At 49.9% G+C, this 22,329-nt stretch overlaps 1 protein-coding gene across 1 annotated transcript in view; it reads left to right on the top strand.

The window, feature by feature from the left end:
• Nucleotides 1-22,329, top strand: part of ANTXR2 (anthrax toxin receptor 2) — a gene marked incomplete at its 3' end in the record, with an annotated part of 60,336 nt that overhangs the window by 32,978 nt on the left and 5,029 nt on the right. The window contains exons 10-13 of the mRNA XM_010139788.1: nucleotides 13,063-13,141; nucleotides 16,625-16,720; nucleotides 20,930-20,971; nucleotides 21,991-22,086. Coding sequence (XP_010138090.1) covers nucleotides 13,063-13,141; nucleotides 16,625-16,720; nucleotides 20,930-20,971; nucleotides 21,991-22,086 — 313 coding nt within the window. The remainder of the gene's footprint in view (nucleotides 1-13,062; nucleotides 13,142-16,624; nucleotides 16,721-20,929; nucleotides 20,972-21,990; nucleotides 22,087-22,329) is intronic.

Raw genomic sequence — 22,329 nt, 5'->3', positions numbered from 1 at the left:
CCGTCTCACCATTGCGTGACAGTGACACCCCTGTGGTGAGCAGCACTTGTCTCTACCCATCGGAGGGGGGCCCTAGACAGAAGGGGGCAGTTCCTTTCTCCTTGGCCTTGTGAGCTTAAGGAATAACAAAGGCAAATCCAAACGTAAATGAGTGCAAATGAAACCTTGAATTTACAATGTGCTCGCATGTGGAGAGTCTGCACTGCTGGCTTTTAATGACCTTATTTGCCCTCTGTTCAAATCATGTTGGCTTCAGCTTGTGTATATCCCTTCCTGCATCCTGTCCAGCACAAACAGCTGGTGGCACTTAAAGAGCAAAGATTAACAGGAACTATTTTGTGTGGTAGGAAGGAAAATTACTGCACTTGTATTCTCAATTTCTTCATTGCCTCCAGTTCCCAAGTAGCTGCCTTAAGCTTAGTCCCCAATGTGCAGTTCACCTGGAACGAGCACAACGCACCAGACGGAATGGTCAGGTGATGGCTCCCAGGTTGTGTACTGCTAATGGTAAGAGTGCTCAGCAACAGCTCATGGTCACAAGTTGGGCAGTAACTTTAATGTACTTCCCACTCAGACTTGTTAGTAAAGAGTTACCGGGGGAAGAACGAACCTTCCTGTGCAGGTCTTAGGAGAGTCAGAATGCAATTGGACAATACATAATAGCTCAGACTCTTTAAAAGTGTAAGAAGAACTTCTGTCCTAGAACAGCATCGTAGTGGGAAATGATCTCTAGGACTGACCACGTGGCTGCATGTTTTCTGAGCTGGTACCTTGAGACATGCTCTTACGTGGCTGTTACCCGGAGTTCTCACAGGAGGAGCCTCTGTCATTCCAGGCTTTTTTCTCCTGCAGACAGTAGCTGCTTTGCTTGTTCTGCTCTCATGCGTGAATGGGATGGCAGCTTGGGGCAGCTCAGAAACACCCACAGCATCCCGTGGCTTCTGCACTGTCTCTTCTTGGGTCTTGACATTGTAATACTGATTTGTTTCTGCTTTGTCACCAGTTCCTGTTTGATCCTATCTGTACAACTCAGATATGGTCCCCTAGCCATTTGGAATAAAAAGATGAGGGAAGAAAGAAGTAACCACCTCCTTGTTCTCTGTAGCACCTTTGGCCTTTCAGTAAATAACCTGTTTCAGGAGCTAGTTTAACCACTACTGCATCCATGTGTGTTAAGACAGTTCTCAACTTCTCTACATCGGGGAAGTAAACCTTTTGGCTTTTCTTTCACTTGGAAAAAATTTTTTTTTTTCCACAGCAGAAAGTCAGTCCTGTTAGCAGCGCTCTCGGGCTGTTAAATGTTTGACAGTTTTCATAACCTGCCCTCTGTCTGTTTTTGTTTGATCTAGTGCTAAAACAAGCTGCTTTATCTTTATACTGGTTCTTGTGGGCCCTGATAGCCTGACCGCAGACAAGAGTTTTCTCCTTTCCCGGCCAAAGTTTTGATAGAGTGATCTCAGCCTCTGAAGTAGAGATTCAGGGCAGAATTAGCTGCCCCACTGTTTGCTGTGGATTACACGCAGGGCTGAGGACAATGGGAGTTAACCACACGGTTCAAGTTAAACATGGTTTTGAGATCGTATCTCAAGAGGGGCTTAAGGGAAGCCAGGCTTCTGTCTTCTGGAAGAGCTTGTAGCTCTGTGCAGTTGGAGAAGAAACTTAAAAAGTACTTTTGAATTTCATCTCTTGGTGAACAAGAGCCCATTCCATTGGCCAGCAGCACTCCTGAATTCACAGTGCAGGCAGAGTGCCAGGCACATGCCAACCTCCTCAGGGCCACATCCAATATATGCAGAAGCAGTGAAGCCATCCTTCTCCAAGTGTGACTTCGCTGTACTAAGGGAAAACCCTTTCCACCAGTAACTGCCCTTTGTCTCTCCAACACCCATGGGTCCTCACCAAGGTCCTGCTCCCTCCCCTGCATTCGTACACCTACAGCATTGAGGGACACTTCCAGCAGGTACCTGGAGCACTGCAGCTCTCTTTAGTACACAGTGATCACATCCCATCAGTGTGTTTCTTACTGCAGTGCCTTTATAGGATCTTTACTTTCCCCTGTGCTTGATAATGGCTCTAACAAAGTGAAAGCAGCATTAAAGAAGTGATGCTTTGTAAGGTGACTGATGTTTAATATGTTTGCCTAATTAACTCCTGGCTGATAATTCTAGTGCATTAAGTAGCTAGTTAGTACATGTTTTGAATAAACACATCTGCTCCTGCAGTGACTGAAGGTTCTAGCTGCATGTGGGTGGCAGATGTGGCTGTGGTTTCCCCAGCACTCTCTTCAACAATTCACAGCACACTGGTGAAGTCGCCTTAGCCAGCCAGCTGCTGGGCTCTGTTTGTGGACATGTGCCTCACCTTGTTCGGCTGTGCCAGCTATTACACTCTCCTCTTTGGGGTTTCAAAAGCCCCTAAGAAACACCCTTTTAAATAAGTTTGGACTCTTGGCTTCTGCTCTGAAAGGCAGCAGGAGAAGAGGGAATAATCTGTCAGGCCACCCAAGGGGCAGGGAGCCATGAATGCCCAAGCCCTGCCAATCAATCTCTTCCCCACAAAGGGCACTGGGAGCAGCCCCGCCCAGCTGCTTCAGGACTTGGCACTGCTGGGCCAGGCTGGGAACAGCCTTCTTTTCAGGGACGTGACATCTTGTGGTAGCCTCCTCCTTTCTCTGGTCAATAGCTTCCTAGGCTGGAACAGCTGCTCGTTCTTATCAGCCTCCAAAGTGAGAGAAGCTGAGACTAGTTGCTGGCAGAAGAGATCCATCCCTCCTTTCAGCTCTGCTGTCTTTTTACTTTCCAGATCTTGGCTTTCTGCTGTGGGGCTCTTTAAAGTTATTTTTTGGGAGGAATTAAGTCGATAAATTAACTGAACAGCAGGATATTTTGCAATAGGCTAATTTGCATAAAAAATACTTAAAAATGATGCTCGGAGTTGTTGCTTACCAAAGGGCAAGGTAAGATTTATTCCCGCTTGTGCAGGTCGGTGAACCCTGCTCACTCTGCGCCTGTACCATAACGGCTAACAGGCAGCTCTCACGGATCCTAGCGCTGCGGGCTCTGTCCATGACCTCTGTTTTGTACAGCACCAACAATAGCACAGCTGCCCCTGCATAGCTGAGATCTCCAACCTGTGATTTGGCAGGAGGAACAGAACAAATGGGATAAATACACATAAACACATTGTGAAGGGAGGGAAAACAGAACAGAACGAACCAGAGCAGCATCCTACAACTTGTTTGATAGGGATGATTTAAGCAGGCATATGGTATAGTTAAATGTGCTTTCAAAAACATTGGCCCGATTCTTCAAGCAAATATGAAATAAATACTGAAATAGGAAGAGAGCTGACGCAGTATCATTAGTTCTCGGGGAGGCATATGAGCGCCTTTGGAATTGTGTGCAAGTCGGGTCTGGGCACGAGCGATCAGCAGATTTACATTCCCACACAGAAAGTGTCGTTAACTTACAGTTAAGAGCTGTACTTCCTTCTGCCTCTGCCACCAATGAGAAACTGAGCCAGCAAGAGCTGATACTGCGACCTAACCCAGCACCAACATTCACATCTTGTTAGCTCAGCCCTGGCACAACCGACCACCGCAGCCACTGTGATCCCTCTCACAGCCCCCGCTTCCATCCAGCGGTCACACTGCCTACAAGGCACATCTTCCCCAACAGAAAAACCCTCATCCCACATCTCAACCTGTCAATACCATGGTATTTCATGACTCAAGAACAATTCCAGGTTAGAATTAGCCTTTCTCTTTCTGCTTGCCTTTCACCAGATGGAAAAAAACCCGCAAAACATAAGCTAAGAAACTCTGTATACAAAGAAACTCTCTGTTTGAGCAATATATTTGAGTGATGCTCTTCACAAGGGACACCAGGTCTGTCCCCCCCCCGCATAAGCTGCATGTAGGTACCAAAATACACAAACCCATGGGATTTTCAGCATGAGAAAACACACACACACGATAACCTGTGTATCCAGACAAGCTTGGCAGGGTCGTTAGTTTTACTAGAACATTTGTTTGTCTGCCTTGAGGAGTACAGAGAAAAGTCATGCGTAACTCAGTTGAGGTTTTTTGTGACATGCAAGCAAGTAGCCGAGAACCAGATGAAGGAGGTAGTTACTGGGGGGTGGGGGTTTGGTATAGCTATGGCTAGAGCTGCTACTACTATTATTATTATTTGTATTTAGTCACTTTTTCCTCCTTGGCTGAGAAAGATAAACTTTGGGAAACATTGCAAGCGCAGAGACAAAGGGCCAAAGAAGGGAAGTTGTATGCCAGCTGCAGATCAGACCCAAATGTCTTTCACAGTCATTTAAAAAAGGATTAATATTTCTTGGGGCACGTTGAACATTTTCTGTTTTCTTTCCAGCTAAGAAGTTAGGTTTACCTTCTTTGTTGTGGCATTGTTAACTACATAGCCTCACCACACCCTCTGTGACAATGAAAGCCAGAGATTAATTTGGCCACAGGACTAAATGACTCAATGTTGGGAGCAAGGTACAGGACAAGTACTTCACCACTTGAGGGTTTAGCAGCCTGTTCAAGTAGTCAGGTGTGAGTTTAAAGACCCTTTTTCAAAACCTCACCCTATAAACTACATGCCACTTGAAGAATACCTCATCCAGAGGGGAGGAGAGCAGCTCACACCAGGGTTCACAGGATTCCTCAGTTACAGGGTAGTTTGCAGACAGAGGTACCCCCTATTGCGGATGATACCCACCATCACTGCAGAAAAGCAAAAGCACAGTAAACCACAGGAGCCATTACCTTTCAGTAGCCCTTGCAGAGCTGAGCCTCAGGAGGTGCTCGGTGGAGAAGAGGCAGTCTGCTGCAGCAAGAGGAGGCACCAGCTATCGGGACCAGCACTGGGCTTCCTGTGGCTTGTCAGCCCCCCTACAGCCCTTCTCTCTTCCCTGCACACAGCAGCTGAGCAGGAGCTGCAGCCACCACCAACACAGACCCCCCACCCAAACAGGAAGGGAGGGATGCTGGCCCCTTTTAACTTCCTGCTGCCCTTGCCAGCCAGGTGAGCTCTGTCTGCTCACAGATTTGTGGCTGCCACCTCCAGATGAAGGTGTTCTCACCTGTTGGTCTCCTGCCAGATGCCAGCGCTCAGCTGACTGCAGTACTGCTCCATCAGAGGAGTGCTCCTGGTTGATAAGGCTCGTTGATTAGACCCCCTGATGCGGTGCTACCATTAGCCTTCACCATGGGGAGCTGTTCTGCCCTGTGGGCACGGGGTGGGCACAGCTGGTGTGACTTGGAGCCTCTCCTACCTGGACGAGTTCCTGTCTGTGCAAACTCACTGAGCCTTAGCATCTCTTTTTGGCACCAGCATTTTTTTTCTCTTCTCCTATGCAAGCATTTTGGTCCAACAAAACCCAAAAGAGTATGGTTACCAGTCCCTGGTTATTCGCATGGTGCACTCACCGGCCTCCAAACTAGCTGTAGAAAGAAACTCAGGTGGGGGAAACCAGAAACGTGGCTGGGTTAGGCTTAGTGTCTGTTGTAAATATTAACTTCTGAAAATATTTTAGAAATACATTTAGTCTGACACAATTGGATGATAATGGGAGCTATTCACAGATGGAAACATCCTCAATGAATTGTATAGGCAAAGTGGCTCCTTAGACATATGGATCTGATGTTAAGATGAGGAGCAATTTCGAGTGCAGGCCTTCACGTTCCTCAGTAGGGCACACAGCGTACCCAGAGCATTAAGAAAGAGTGCGTGAGCAGAACTAAGTGCTTAATATTATGCAGTGGACATAGTATCCTGAGCTGAATTAATAGACTAATTTAACATAATAATGACATTTCATCGCCTGTTACTGCAGGATCCCAGGATTCCACGAGCTCAGGGCTAATTCATCGCCAGCTTCCAGGTCCTTTAGATTCACTAGCGTGTCCCAGCAGTGGAATAATTCCACATCACTGCACTGCTGGCTGCTGCTTGTGGAGAGCCAAAGCCAAAGGGTGTACTGACCCCGCAGCTGAGAGGACCCATTCTGTACCAGACCCCCCCAAACCCCTTAATTAACTCCATGGAGTGCAGGTCTTGCTATCCTCAGGAAAACAATTAACTGTTAATTCCCTTTTATGCCTGTGTGGTTGGTGGGAGGAAAACAATGCTGAGCCTTTATCATAAGGGCAGATGATTAACTGTTCCCGGGACAATTCCCATTGCCTTCGAGTGGCCTGAGTCCTGTGCTCCTCAGGCACAGCCAACCCTTGGCACAGGAGACCGGCACTGACCGTTTGGCAGGCAAGGCTTGCAGCCCTGCCCCCAGAGAACTTGCTGGGTCCTTAGGCGGCAGGGGTTGACATCTAGGAAGAGCAGCCAAGCCAGAAGCATGGCCTTGGAATACCTTCCTCCATGGCTCTGTATGGCTTCCTCGTGCTGCAGGGATGTGTCTCTAGAGAGTCAGATTTGTGGTCCTGAAGTATTTGTAAGCAGGAGCAGGGGAGAGGAAACACTGTTCTTTGGTGCCAGTGCGTGGGTAAAACTGCTTGCATCCCCAGCTAACAATGGCCAGCAATGTCAAACTCAGTTGGGTCAAATGGACCCGCAGTGTCCGTGCAGTGAGAGTGGAGCTGACACCCCGAGACGCCGTTGCCTATTGCTGAGGGTCCTGCAGCTGCCTCCCTGCCCTGTAGCTGAGCATGGGCTGTCTCCCCGGGTATGCCACTGCCCTCCAGGCAGAAGAGGAGGGCTGGCATGATGGAGGCTGCCTCACCTGGCCCTGGAAATGTCAGCCTGCCTCCTGAGGGGAGGTTGGCGTTGATTTGCCATGGAGCTTGTCCTTCCACCTCTGGACCGTGACGTTACTGCACTGGATGACACCTTGTATTTGCTCCAGCTGTGAACAGGGTGATGTGAAAAACCTGGACGTGCCCTCGTCAGGCCCAGCATGTTCCAGCGTCCCTCCCTTCAGGTGACTATCATGCTGAAGTGTCGTCACGGGCCACCCCTCTGTGCTGCCAGGCTGTTGTGGGAGGGGGGGATTGGTACAGTCGGTGGGCGTCACATGACAGACAGGCTGAAATCCCACTGAGATGGGTAGTTCCCCCAACCCCTTCTGCCACGGCTGCCGCTGGATTCCCAGTGTCTGATTGTTGTGTTTGTGTATCTGTGTACACAAACACACACGGGAGTGTGCGTGTGTGTGTGTGTGGTGAGTACACGCATCACACTTACACTTACTACTGGCTTACCACTGCTGGCTACACCTACAGCCGTGCAGGTGGGTGTTTCAAGGGAAAGCACCATTTTTAAATACATAGATGTAATCTTTCCCTCCTCCTGTGTACGGCATTTGAGCTATGTTAGTGCTGGCACTTGATTCTGAAGTACCTTTGTCACCATCACTTTAGTAACTTTTTGAGCAGTTGCCAGTTTAATTTTCAGTGCGTGAAAATTGGAGGTAAATTATTTATTACTTCCAGCAAATGTCTTTCACAATTTTATTTAATTTTTTCATCTTTTTAAATGAGACATAAAATGGCAGTTTTTTATTGGCTACCCATAAAGTAAGGAGCAAATGAATACTTTGCAAATAGGATCCTGTGGATTGAAATGTCAGCTGTATTTCACAGGGTATGAAATTCCTTAAACCAGCGCTGCAGTGACATATGGCAGCGGGCCACGTTCCTGTTCTGTGACAATAAAACTGCAGCAGACATAAAGGCAAGGAAGAATAGCAATTGTTGGGGCTTCTCAGGTTAGGTTTTTTTGGTAAATTATTTCTTGGAACATGCCATGACTGATGCAGTTTAAAGTGGCAAGAGTCGTGTGGTTAACTTTGGTCAGAAATAAGAACATTTTTTCAAAGCTGTTGTCAGTTTTCCAGGAGTGATTCCCATCCAAAACGCAACGCAGCTCAGGCAAGACACAGGAGGATCCCTTCCACACGGAGCAAGGGCTGTGAACTGAAATTAAACCCCACAGCTTTTCCCATTGCAGTGAAACAGCTTTACAAGTCTGGGCAGCTGGAACGTGGCACGTGAGCCCTGTGGCATGTAGAGAGCGGCAGAGATTGCGAGTACCTGCACCGTGTTCTTGTCACACGTGCTTATTAGCCCAGGCTTGCCACCTCAGAGTCTGCTGGACGCCAGTGCTGTGTCAGAAGTGGTCTGAGGATCGGAGTGAGCGTCCTGGCTGAAAGCATTGAAAAGCTGCTGGATTTGGGCACTGCCGTGTGGTTGGGGAGCAGTGCGAGGGGCTGCACTCGCCGTTCCCTGGGGGCTTCTTCCCCCAAGCCATGTTTTCTTTCAGTCTAGACATCGAGCCACTGGACAGCAACTTGGGTTCTTGGCTGTAGGTGCAGGAGACCCTGGGTGTTGGTGCATAGCGTGAGCGGGACCCCATTATGAGACCCTGTGGTTGTTGCCCTTGGGGTCTGCTTCCCTTCCCGGGTGCTCGGATGTGACATCCACACCCTCACACAGCAGAGGAAGTCTTCCGGGGCTCTTGCTGCAGCAGCGTCCACATTGACACGTCCTGACTTTCTGTGGTTTCTAGGCAGGGTTGCCCTGAGGAGATGCTCTGTTGTGCAGCAGATTTCATGAGCTCAGCACTTGGTGGTGGTCTGTGCTGGTACGACCTTTCTTTTCCAGCAAATATCTGTAGATTGAAGTCACCCACAAGAACTAGTGGCTGTGATTGTGAGACTTCCCCTAATCGTTTGTAGAATATTTCATCTACGTCTTCTTCCTGGGTGGGTGGTCTATAGCAGACTCCAAAAACCAGAATCTCTGTTGCATGTCCTTTTATTTTAACCATATTGGCAGTTTTTGCTGAGTGCTGAGCTGGAGCTCACACGTGTGGACAGTTACCAGTGAACACTGCGCACATGCCTGTCTTTCTCCTGGATGTTTGTGAATGAGTGAGAGGGGGAAATGGGGCACCTAGTTGCTGGAACCCCACATGTAAGGGGTAGTGTGTGTATGAATCAGAGGTACACTCAGCCCCTCAAATGGGGATGCTGAGGAAATGAAAACCCATGTTTCTCATACACTACAGACATGATGGTTTCGGGAAGGAAGTGCTTTGGTGTGTGGACAGGTTCATCCTTTTGAAGATGAGGTAATGATCGGTGTGAGTTCACGCTGTGGCTTCTAGAACTAAGCGAGTGTCATCAGCTCCTGTGAACATCTCGGAGGGCTGGCCCCTGCAGCTGTGAGTCAGGATGGAAGCTGGAAGGGAGGCTGGCTGCTCCTGCTGTGCTGTGCCTGTGCTGGTAGCTGAGGTGTTCAGTGAGCCAGTTGCTTGGGGTCTTTGTCAGACTGTCTGACAGCTAAAGGCTTGCGGAGCGCAAAGCGGGACAGCCGCGAGGTGGCACAGGGGCTCAAAGCCCACTCCTGCTGCAGTCTGTGGGGTCAGCGAGCTGCGGGCCCGGTTCTCGTTGAGGCACGTGTGTTACCCGTGCCCTTTTCTGGGCCCTGGCCACCAGAAGGGTGTACAGCGGCGGGGCTGTGAATGAGGGCCAGGGCTGGCACACCTCACTGGCAGCCGAGTTCAGACCTGGAGAGGTGGTGACGTTACCACCTGCCAGTCCATCGGGGAACCCCTGTTAGAGTGAAACTTGTCTGTGGACATCAGCAGAGGCCAGCTCTGTGCTGCAGACAGTAAGGGCATTAGTCCACCTGGAAAGCTTGGCTGTTGTGCAGAATTGTTCATACAACCTAGTGAGGGTAAGGAGATGGCAAGATCCACAGGATACCTGGGCAGCAGTGCTGTTCTCTAGGACGGGCTAAAACGTTCTTCTGGAGGGTTTCATCCAGGTGTCTTTCAGGTTCCTGTTTTGCTCAACGTGGTCGTCAAGACCACCTGGAACAATCCCTTCAGTTCTTAACAGCTGAGCTGGACAAACCTGGTGTGGTTCATCCAGGACTCACAAAGCTCAGCGTGGTAGCTACGCAAAGAGACTAGTGAAGGTGCTCCCTGTGCAGGCCAGAGAGAACCGTCCCTGTAAACTGAAGGAAACAACATGTGTCGCAGCAGGAGGACATAGTTTGCTGCACGACACAGGGAAGGTGGAAGAAAAAAGGGTGACTTTTGCTTCAAGCTGTAATGAGTAAGAGAGAGACAGTGAGGAGTCTAACAGGACTGACTGTGAAGTCTGGAGAGCTGGGCTTCTAGGGAAGCCAGGAGGGGCCAACGTCTAAGTCTCGGGTCCAGGAATTGCTAAGATGCGCTGTCTGTCCCCCACACTGACCTCGCTGGTGTGAAATGCAGGATTTCCCTGTTAGAACAGCCATCTTCTGGGTAAGCCACGATGGCACCGAGATTGTGGCTGACCAGCCTGGCAGGGTGGGGGGGCAGCCGGGAAGCACTGCTGCAAATCCCGACCATGTAAGGGGGATGTGGAAGCCTGTTTGGTGGAGATCTGTGACATCGTCTACATCACTGCTGCAGGGGACCAGCAGTGCGTATGTGTAGGCTGCCTGTCACAGGAGGGAGGAAGGGTGAGCAGCAGTTAGCGGTGCGGCCAGCCCTGTGAGAACACGCCTCTGCTGTACTCCACTCCTCTGTGGATTTTTCAGGTGGTTTTTGTTTCCTAGTTGCACAGCTAACAAACGTGAGCTCGAGTGGCAACGGTGGCCAGCCTGCAACGCGTCTTCCTTCCCAACCACGTAGGTTTGGGACTGGTAGGAGCACGTCATGCAAACCAACAAACTGACGGAGGGCAAAAACCATTGTGAAATGATGTTAGAAAATGTTCCTGACTGACAGGAACACTCATGGGTCAGGACGAAGAATGATACTGCTAGGCAGCACCGGGGATTGACTGGATAGCAGAAAAAAACCCATGGGAAAATGATGATTCACATTCTCTTTACAAAAAGACACAAAATGGGGAGACAGGGAGCCTCTGACAGGGTTCTGGAAACACGACCCTGGTAGCTGGCAGCAGCTGCAGCCAGATGTTACTGGCCAAATCCAGCCGTTCTTCTAGTGCTCAGGCAGAATTACTGTGGAGCTCAGGGGAGTTCTGCCAACAAGCCACCACAGAAACGGTTCCAAGCAAAGGCAGAAGAGCTGAGTGAGATCTGCCGTGTGCTTAGACTCAGTTACAATCGGATCAGGAGTCAAACCAGTGCAGGAGGAATGTGAGAATGCAGGTTCTTAATTTAAAAATCAAAATTACGCAGTACACTACAGTGGGTTTAGAGCACTTGGAAGGGTTCTTAGCGTACCAGCAGGCTTGGAGCCAAGCAACGTCCCCGCTGTGTCACCAGTCAGCGGGAAGATCCCTGCCGTCACTCGGGGAAGTCCTGAAGAAGCCGAGAGGGTGGACAAGAAGTGTGACTGCAGTGATGCCCCTCCTTAGGCATAACCAAGTCCAGCTCTTGGTGCACAGCCTGTGGTGTGTTCCTCTACGTCGTGCTTAGAGAGACAAGGCTAATGGGGAAGAGAAACATGTCAGAGATTAATCTTTTCCTTTGAATTTGTGCTAAACTGAGAAGGTTAGGGTTAGGGTCTAGGAAAAATGTCTGTGTGCGGTGGATTCTCCAGCATTTCTGGGTGGAATTGAGCTCCTCCCTCCCTCCCCCAGACATGCTGTGGCTCAGCTACACCTGGACAGTCCTAGTTCATGGAGTGGCAGGACAGAGTGCCAAGGAAAGTGACCCCTGGACACTGGAGAGAATCACGGTGGTGACTGGGACAGCGAACCCTGTGGGCGGTGTGTCCATGATGTGCACCCCTCCGAGAGGTGCAGTGGTTAGGTCTCTTCAGGGCACCAGTCCAGGGTGTGGGCTGTGTTTGAGCAGCACCGCCGGGACCCAGGTGCTGCTCTGGTCCAGGAAGGGCAGGGCGTGAGATCTGCTGGCACTGCCGTCAGGAGGACTGTTTGCCAGGCAGACTCGAGCAGAACCATCAGAAAGCGGCAAAGTGAAACACTGACAATGAGACCAAATAATAAAAAGCATCACACTTACTTAGAAAATTGGTCACTAACAAAAGTTTTGGTACAGTTTGCTTTATTTGGTGTGTTGGAAGGGAACTGAATTAATTTTTTATTTTTATCTCTTTGGATTCACTTATTCCAGTAATAATTAGAAGTAAATTACAGTTATTCTTTCTGTTAAATCAATTATGCATAACACAGATCATTTAAAAATGAGTTTAGCAGGAGCAACTTGCTTCATTTCTAGTCAGAGTGAAAAGGAGATTAGCCAAATTAGTTAAAATAGCTTTGAACTCCATCCTGACTGAAGTGGTTAAGCCAGAATAAAAACTCATGACACAGAAGAACAGTAGAAATGATGAATCACTGCGGTTCGTGGGTATCTGTATTTTTATGTAATTACATCTATGCAGATTATAAACTGTCTGAATCCCGGGGATCCCAGCCAGGGAAGCTGAAGAGTCTTCTTATGTTTAACATCCACCATGTGTTGTTTTCCTGTAGGGTTAATTTGGAAAATGTAAACCACATACTATTTGTACGCAGTGTTGATGTACTATTTATAGAAAGCCTTGACCATTTATAATTATCCGACATTTTTATCCATAATGTCTGCATACGACTAAAGAGATGTTTAGGGAACAGACAAAACAGTGTTGCTTTTACAGTGGAATGGGACTCAGTAGATTTTACGCAAAGCCTTCTGGACTGTTTTGGCCAGGTGGGATAGAGAAGGGGTGTTTTCTCTGCTCAGTAGCTCTCTCTGCGATGACTATAATGATTTCCCAGTCGTCCCCAGCACAGCATCGGCGGGAGACTCCCCTGATGGTTTCAAGCAGTGTTGAGGAAAAGACAGCTCAGTCTGAAATGGCCAGAAACCAGTTTCTGAAAGCCACAAGGTCCAGCCCTGTGGCAGTTGAGTGTCTTGATCACCTCCAAGTCCTCAGACAAAGGAACCTCCCCAGGTGTGTGATGTCTGTGCAGTCGCTCCTGGTGTCCAGCGCAGCTCAGAGGCCCCGACTCCTGTTCTCCTCCCCAGACACTTGATCTGTTGAACAGACGTGTCCCTCCGTGACACGTGCACACTTCTACTGACTGCTTCATGGCTGCTGATGGTTTCTCTCTCTCTCTCTGCAGAACTCTGGAAGTTCTGGTGAGCCTGAATGAAGGGCAGTCTTTCATGACCAGCTCGTTAACGATCACTGCCTCAGAGTGTGTAAGTAAACAACTCACAGTGTTCCACATAAACCCTGGAATCCAGTGTCTCTCCTGGCCCCGATGCTGCATGACCTCTCCGTGCAGAGACCCTCACTGAGAAAAGCCCCGTTAGGTGTTGGGAGTGCACAAATCCACCTCGCTAAAAAATGCACCTGTGCAGAGAGCACACACATCCCCGAATGATCCCAGATTTTATTGGCGGGAGCATCCATAGCTACCTGTGCCCGAGTCGCTTCCGCTGTAGCCAGAGCCGTGCTGAGACTCAGCACGGTGTCACAACACCACGGCACGCAACAAAGCACGTTCGGCTGGTGCGAGCTCCCTGCTGAGGTGGGGGTGGGGGTCACAGACTAGACTTTTTTCTGTGGTTATGTAAAACAGCTCCCCTAATTCTTCCCATTGAGGTGGCAAACACCTTTATTTTAGGAAGATCCTTCTTGGCCCAGTAAGTGAGGTATTGCTGTCTGTCTCCTCCGAGACTCCCTGGTAACAGAGGACAGCCATCTCTCACGAGGCAGGCGTGGAGAACCACCTTTGCTGGCTGACAGGGGCTCTGGAGGGAGGCTTTCTCCTTGCACTGCTGCTCTGTCTGGTTTTCTAGCTGCTCCAGGGGCTGCCCAGTCAGCCATGTGCAGAACTACGTACAGAGGGAAAGCCCTGGAATTTCCCTACTTTACGGAGGGAGAGCCCTGGAATTCTCCTCCTCTGCCCGGCTACTTCCGCCATCTCTGCCCTCAGTCCACAGTGTCTGTGCGTCCCTTGTCTCTGCGGGGATTACATTTTCTATAGCTTGTGAACTGGCTTTTGCTAAGCACATCACAACAGCCTCCGTTAGCACAGGGTGCAGCTGTGGCCGTCCAAGTACTGGAAGCTTCCTCACCAGCTGAGACTTGCTCACGGAATCGCATCCTAAGAGCCAGGAGTGACGTGCTGGCGGGGGTCCTGCTCCAGCACAGCTCCCCTGGGTAAGGTGGGTGGGAGCCGATGGTCCCACAGCAGGACAGTAGTGCTACCTATCCTTAGAAGCCAGCACTGGTGCCTGAACGAGGCGTGTGGGCACTCAGCTCTGTTAACTGGGGGAGACAGTCTCTGCCAAAGCCCGGGCAAGGACGTCCTGCTACGTTTCTGTCATAGGCTTATACGACAGAGTTACAAAACAGCTGCTACGACAAACCACGTACTTAGGCATTTTCTACCTTACCATATGGAATTCCTGTTGTCACTCTTCTGCTTGCTGTGAATTTGTCCTGTGTTACACTGGTGGGACAGTTACAATTTCTGCAGTTAGACCCAGGACCGCCCCATCGGGGTGGGCGTTTTGAAAACATGCTGTGCGTGGATAGCGAGATTCTTTAAATTTGCCTCATTTCACGTGTGACTTCAGTGCAACCTTCCTGTCAGGCGCAGGAGCACACAGAACAGTAGTACCTTCTGCTCATCAACATGGGTTTGTCCAAGAGAATTTTCATTGCTCGTAGGTAAATCACCTAAAAGAGAAAAAAAAGCCATTTTTCTTCTATGCATTTAAAATCTACCTACCTGGGTAACCGTTGAAGTAAGAGCCACGTCAGCTCAGCCCTTCAGTGTCAGGAAGAAAGCCTGAGTGAACTGAGCTGAAGAAACGCTCTCTGCCCCAACCAGGATTCGCTCTTTAAGGGTCTCTTTATCACTGAGAAGCACTTCAGCTGTACACCAGAGCGTGCTGGAGCAGCCTCTCAGCATGGTCACCTAAGGACAGTGCAGTCACAGGAGGCTGCAGACCAGCAGCGGACAGCTTCTCTCTTTATCTCGGGCCTTTCAGAGACAGTGGCACATGTGAGGCCTGTCCCCATGCCCCCTGCAGCGGTGGAGACTGCACAGGCAGGCAAAAGGAAGTGCTGGGGCAGAGGAGATCGGACCCAGCTGCGGGGTGCAGCTGTTCCCCCGCTGCCCCACTCTAACAGCGCTGCTCCACGGTCAGAAGCTTCCACTAACACGGAACAGAATGAGCGTGGATTTTGCAGGAAAAACTGTCCTGCTTCTCGTCATCCTGTTTTTTCCCCTTTTTTGTTTTGCCTTGGTGCAGCAAAGGCAGCTCCATACAAGGAGAACTGCTGTTTCCATAGTAGCAGATGGGCAACTGCAAGAAATGGGTCACTGCTGGAATTGTTCCACCCGTTCTGATAGCTGAGCAGCTGATGGCGAGTTGGGATGTGAGAGCTCCAGCCTGCCCTAGTCAACACGCTGCTGCAGTGGAAACCAGCCACAGCGACGCTGTGGCCAGGCTGCAGGGCAAGCCTCCTACACCCATGCTACCTGCTGCCTGGAAACCCGTACGCCCCACTGCACCTCCCTGCGCTTGGAATGAAGCTGTTTCACCTTCCGTGAGCAGTGGTTCATCTCCAGAACAACTTTCCTTCCCTGGACAGAACTGCTGTCCTCTAGCCTTAGTGACTCCCTGGGCGTCCCTCCTTTCCTCCTTCCCCAGATGAGGGAATAACTTCTCTTTTCCTAAGGTTACTGTACATTTTTCTCAGTGTTGTTCTAAACCAGAACACCAAGTGTAAGAAGAGAAGTACCTGCAGGAAGGGGGTTTGGGTGCTGGGAGGTGGGCTGCTCAGTTCTTCATCAAGAGCAGTGTTGCTGGAAGCAGCAACACTCGTATTCTTACCGTTTCTTAGGATGGTGGCTTCAGGTTCAGACGGGGATTCGCAGTCTGGGCAGTGCGAATGCCCCAGACACGTGGGTGATAAGCGCAGAAGCCTTATATATGAGTAGAGATTGCTGAAAATCCTCCCCACCCACCCAGAGCCGAGTCCTCATGGGAGGAGAAGGGCACTTGCCCTCACAGAGCTGGGAGGAGACTCCCCCTCTTTGTGCCCAGCAGTCAGTGTGTCCTTGCCTGTCCTCACGGTGGGCCTTGCTCTTGTCTCAGGGATGTCAGCGTTACATCAGACTTCCGCAGAAATATCCTGCCTTGCCCTGGGGCTAGAAGGGCCTGTTACCCACGACTGACTGGCTGCATTTGAACTTGGGGTGACAGGCAGGCAGCACAAGGCGGTTCCCAGAGTTCTGTGATTTGCAGTGTAGTGTGTCCCTCAGTACTGCCGTGTCCAGCCCCTCAGAGTACCTGCAACGTGCAGGCCCCAGAATACGCAGGGACTGAGAAACACACGTAGCATTTTACCACCTCCTCCCGCTTTGTAGTGCTGATAGTCACATCCAGCGTGACACACAGCTCCTGCTGTGGCATCCCCACCTCCCTTCCACAAGGAGACTTACAGTGGAGGCTGTCGCTGAACTTGTGCCACAACTGCTAGACCCCCATCTTGATCCTTGGTGAGGAATTTCTCCGTTGGCAAGAACAGGATGCGATGAGCAGGAGCAATTGGTTGGGGACTGTGTCAGTCAGTAGCAGAAGCTGAGGTGGGGTGAGTGGGAAAAGCAGGCAGCGGTTGATACGTGCAGCTCCCGCTGACACGGTGTCTCTGCTTTCTTCCAGTCCAGCGGAGTGGCAGCGCTCATCGCTGTTCTTGTGCTGTTACTGTTAGCGGCGCTGGGTCTGCTCTGGTGGTTCTGGCCCCTCTGCTGCAAAGTGGTGAGTAGAGATCTCGAGAAAGTCGCTGGCTGTGTAACTCATGGTTACAACCCATACTGTGTTGGGAAACACACATAACACCGGGAATATGTGACGTACCCATCTGCGAGGGGGTTCTCATTCACTGGTGACACGCAGTATATGGAAGAAGAGACCAGAGCTGCAGCACTGGACACTGCACTCTGAGCGGTGCTTGTGGCCGCCTCAGACCAGCACAGGCTGAACCCGCATCAGCGTTGCTGTGTGCTGCTCAGAGGCTTTCTGCTGAGGGAGCACGTGGGTTGTGTTCCTGGGCAATCTTTGGTAAAAGCCTTTTCTCTATTATTGGAAAGTTGCTGGCTGTAATGCGGTGCAGATGTTACTCTGAAATTGAGGACCATTTAGAAGGCACCACCTCTAAAACCGGTATTTGTGGTCCATTATGGGCTCGCAGGTTGGAAATCCCTTATCGTCTCAGTAATCCCTTGCACACGTTGCAACTCTTTTCATCTGAGCACACCCTAGATCCTTCTGGCCGCAGTCAGCAGCGCTGTTCACTGACTCTCCTTCCTCCTCCTCGCCCTTCCCTTTGCACTGGGGAAGTTCCTTGTTCATCCAGCTCAACCGCAGCGCGGAGGACTTGGCAGGTGGAGCTCGCTTGCAGGCTATTACTGAGTTCCAGCATGTCTGTGTGTAGCTGACAGGAGACACTGGAAAATGGTTACCGGAGAAGGGATCCGATGATTGGTTCTTTAAAAAGAAATGGTAATTTTAGGACTCACTGCTACAGCAGCACTGAGTTCCAAACTCACATGCTGTTGCACTGAACCTATTACCAACACTGCCTCTTCCTTTCTTTCGCTCTGCTCTCCGTTCCCTCGGGCCGTTATGCTCTGCCTCCATTCTCTTCCCTCTCTCCTGCACCTGAGGTTGTCCTGTTACACGCTGTTGCCCCTTCTGGCTGTGTAGTTGTGGGCTACTGTGCCAGTGTCCTCGAGAGGAGAGGTGGCATTTTAGGGCAGACAGGACCTTCTCCTCCTCCGAGCCTGCTTCCCCGGCAGAGTAGAGCATCTAGGTTCCTGGGACAAAAAACTGGAGCAAGGAGGAAAGCAGCAGCTCTTAAACCTTGTCCGTGTCCCCTGCTTCAGAATCGCATGCAGGAGAGGGAGGCCAGAGGTGCTGTGGGCAGAACAGTGTGAGCTCACGTGAGCGCGTTGTCCCTCCTGCTGAGGGAGGCCACGCTGAGCTTCAGGTGGTCCTGGCGCTCCCCTCCCGCCTCACCAGCACTCGGTCTTGACTGTGCTCTGTGCCGTGAGGTCCCCCATGTGTTCACGTGTTCACGCTGGGGTGGGGGGACTCCTCTTCCTTTCCCCCCCCACTCCCCCCGGCGTAGTAAAGGCGATTCTCTGTTGACAGTTCTTTCACTCTTCCCTCGGTATCGGAACATATGATCGCATCAAGCTGGCTGCAGGCTCTGGTGCTGACATTTCCTAATGCCCACATCACGCGAGCGTTTGAGAAGTGTTAATGAGCAGATCAAAGGGACTGTTGCCTGAAGCAACTAACTTACTTACTTTTTTTTTTTAAATCGGCTCTCCTCCAAACTCAAGTCTCCATTCTTTGCAACTAAATACATGAGATGCAGCCTTGCCTGGTGGTGATGGTGACACAACAAAACAATCCATCTCTACGTGGGGTTAACGAGACAGCAGCATTGTTCAGAGTCTCCCGTGTTTCAACAACCTGAACAAGTCCAGGGAAAGTTCATTTGCAGTATTATGAACACTGCCACGTGCAGTTTCAGGCTGCGTTTGCATTGCTTTCTGCAAAGCTGCCTGGGTTCCGCAGATGTCTCTGCTTTAAAAACGGCTTTCTACCGGTTTTGCTTGAAATACCCCACAAGACGGAACATCATCTGGGTGTGCGCCTGTGTGGAGCCTGGGGGCACATACAGGTGCGGGCATTCACAGTGCACCTCTGTCAGCAGGGATGAGTGTCTGCTACTCAAAGCAGATTATTTTCTCACTCCACTGTCACGTTTAAAACAAGTTTCATTTTCTGGAGCTATCAGAAATGGCAGCTAATTGATGTATCGGTTAGCTTCAAATCCGGCTCTCCCAGGAACTCCAGGGAGCTTGGCAGCTGCCACAGGGTCAGACCCTTTGCTAAGGGACTCAAACAGGAACTGCCACTGACTTGTGAAGCCCCCTGAGGCCCAAGAAGGGGAGTTGTTCTTGATTCCCCGGGGTGGAAATTTTGATTCCCTAACTACCAGGGGGTAGGGCCCAGGTGAACTTCCGCGTGCACCACAAACACATTGACTGTGCAAAGTTGTCTTTGCTGGGGAGAGACTGCGAGACCAAAGGATCGTAGAGCTGTAGGAAGTGGAGCGATAACTCCACGTAGTACCTATTGATAGAAACCCACAAGCCAGCTGGGCCTTCCCCTGGTAGAGCTTGCAGTCCTGGCAGCGAGAGAAAATCGCCAGAGACAGGCAAGAGGGAATTAAGGATGGGAGTTCAGTAAGATCAGGTGACCCTTCACATAGCGAAAGTATTCTTACCATTTCCAGTCTTTTAATGGATTTCCGTGAGAATTCAATCTCTTCATGCACTGCAAAATCTTGCTCAGCATCCAAGTATCTCTCAGAGTCTGTCCCAGGAGCCCTCCGTGGCGTTGCTTCTTGTAGAGCTAGGGCAGTAATTCCAATCTGACTCTGAGGAATGTTTCACTAATTAAATAATTGATTTCTGCTCACTAGTATGAAATTCCTGAAATTCCCACCCATTCCTGATGGGTGGGAGGAAAAGCTATTAATAAATATTTAGAGAAAAGTAATTTCTGGCATGTTTTTGCAACATCATAGCGAAGGGAGGTCTGGTTCAAGTCGGCAGTTGACGCTCCAGCTCACTCCAGTGGTGTGAGCTTGCCTGGTGAGTAACTCAGTGTCCTAAAGCTGAAGCACTGGCAGAAACTTGTCCCAGGGGGCTGTACCTGGCTTCTCTTATTTGATACAACTCCTGGATCCGGTGCTACGAGTCCACAGCTTGTTTTGGCAGTAACTCACTATCTTGGTGGCACTGTGAGCTGACGTAAATCAAGAAGAAAAACTCTTGATTATTGGTCAAGAAAAATACGCTTCTTTTATGTACGATGCTATACATCTGTGCAGTGACATTATTTATAGGTGGTACAGGAATTGAAAGTACTGTAATTAATAGGATGGAGTGAACAAAATAAGATGTATTTCACTTTAGGTGCTTAATCCTGTATTAGGGGATTTTGGTGTTTGTCATCCTGGACGGTTTGTTGGCACAGCAGAAACAGACTCCTTTATTCGTGGGCTATTTTTCAGTCATTTCTGTACAAAAGTCAAGCACAACAAATGACTCTATTGCAGGTGTACTTTTTTTTAGCTAACAAACCTGCTTTTCTTGGGGAAGAACGGCTGTGCATTCAGTTTTCATTGTGATCACTGAAGAGGGTGGCTGCCTTCCTCTTCCCCTCCCAGTACTGCTCGCTGGATTCCCATCAGTGCTGGGGAGCTCCCCGTACTTTACTGTCCCTGTGTGAGAAAGGGAACAGGAAGACAGTGTGAGTGGGGGTTTAAAAAGATATGTGTAAGTGAATGATGCTGAGAGCGGGCCTTATGTAGAAACAGTGTCAGAAGTGCCAGGAACGTCACTGCCACTGGCTGACGCTCCACACTGCACAGGCAAGGGGCTACGGACTTAAATTATGAGACTGAAACATGAGATCTGTGAAAACGGTCTGGACATCTAGAGGCGACCACGCCTGAGCTACCAGAAGGCATTTCACGCTTGTCATTGGGCCAGGAATTACCCAGCAGCACGGCACAAGGAGGCAGGCATCTTGGCGCAAGACTCTGCGAGACCTCCCACGGGCCTGGGGATGCTTCTCCTCTCAGGCTGGCTAATTAGCTCCATCGGGTTTCCTCACTGGTATTACTGAGAGCGGCTGCCTCTTTTCCGGTCAGGAAGGGAAGTGGCAGACACGTCTGCCCAAAGAGTGTCTGCCAGTCAATTGATCTTATTTGCTATTAGAGGGATGGTGTTAATTTCCAGAAGGCCTTGATAATCGGTACCCAAGGGACCTGGCAGCAGCGGCTGCCAGTTTGGGAGCAGATGTGAGGGGCTCAGCTGGAAACAGTTCACTCTTAAATTCCTGCCAGTGCAATTCCTTATGCTTTTGTATGCTTGGCTCTTTCAGGTCATCAAAGATCCTCCTCCTCCTCCGCCAGCTCCCAAAGAGGTACGGTATGATGGTGCTCTGCTCATCACCTGGTTCCACCATGCGACTCCTCTGTTCTGTGATTCCCTGTGTTGTACCAATCTGATTCTCCATCCTAGCTGCTGAAGAAGAAGGAACTGCCCTGTGGGAAGCCTTAAGCTGAGAGTGGGATGGCCAAAGTCCAAATCTCTGCTCTGTCTCAGTCATCTCAGTGTAGCACAAACAAGCCCAAATCCACAGAAATATTTAGGGGCTTTATCCCAAGGTAGTTGATCATTATTTTTCCCATTCTGCAGCAAAAGCAGGAAGACTGAGTAGCTCTTGCATAAGAGTCTATAAAGATTCATGTAGGACTTGAGCAACATTCTACCACAGCTCTGGCATGCCGGATGCTGAAGAACCCTTACAAAGGAGTTTCTCTCCCTCTTATGGGCAGTAATGCACTAGAGGATCTTCTGGTGTCCTCAGTATTTTTGCCCCTTAGTCTTGATGTAGCCAATTTCTTGACGTTCTCAAATGTTCTTGGACAGTTAAGTCCATGATAAGGCACACGTCATCGAGCCGGGGCAGCCAAGGGCGCCTCTGACACAGGCTGGCTGGGAAACTGCTGTTGGCTGCGTAACCTGCATCTGCAGATCTGCTGAACATGCTGAACACTGTCTGCTGAATCCAAACGAGCAGGGCTCTTGAAAGGCATCCTGTTTTCTGAGGAAGAAGCCACTGCAAATCATTCCCTTTGTGTTTTGTTTGGGGTTTTTTAGGGGGAAGGAAGGGGGCGAGGCAAACATCACTGTCAGTAGAATACAGAACTGTTAGACTCCCCATCTGGACTTTCCCAATGGTCACCACCAATGCTTTTCCCATGCCAAACACAAAAACTATTGCCAAATGTGACCAGATTTTGTTTGGAAATTGGTAAACACTCAGGAAACCGAAATACCTGCTCCTTCACACCAAACATGGGAAAACTAGTGAAAAAATACTCGAGGGAGGGGGAAAAGTCTCTTTTTAAAGTAAACGTGTTTTGTCTTTATGGACAGGAAGAAGAACAAGAGCCCTTGCCTACCAAGAAATGGCCCACAGTGGATGCTTCCTACTATGGAGGACGAGGAGTTGGAGGAATTAAAAGGATGGAGGTTTGTACGAGACGCAGATGCCAGTTCACCAAAGCACAAGCTCTCTGAGGCTGCACATGGTGGGAACAAAGGCTTTTAAAGGGTACTGGAAACAGGAGGGCATAGTGCGTGCTTCCGTCCCAGTGACATAAGCCTGGTAAAATTTTTTACTGTATCAAAAGACTTTTGACCTTGCCTATGAAAGAACAGCTTTCAAAAGTTCCATTTGACTGGAGCTTTAAATAGCTGCCTGAAGACACACTC

The sequence above is a fragment of the Buceros rhinoceros genome, unplaced genomic scaffold (assembly GCF_000710305.1).
Source record: "Buceros rhinoceros silvestris isolate BGI_N320 unplaced genomic scaffold, ASM71030v1 scaffold13277, whole genome shotgun sequence".
Taxonomy (NCBI): Eukaryota; Metazoa; Chordata; class Aves; order Bucerotiformes; family Bucerotidae; genus Buceros; species Buceros rhinoceros.
This window is presented reverse-complemented; position numbering and strand designations above follow the sequence as displayed.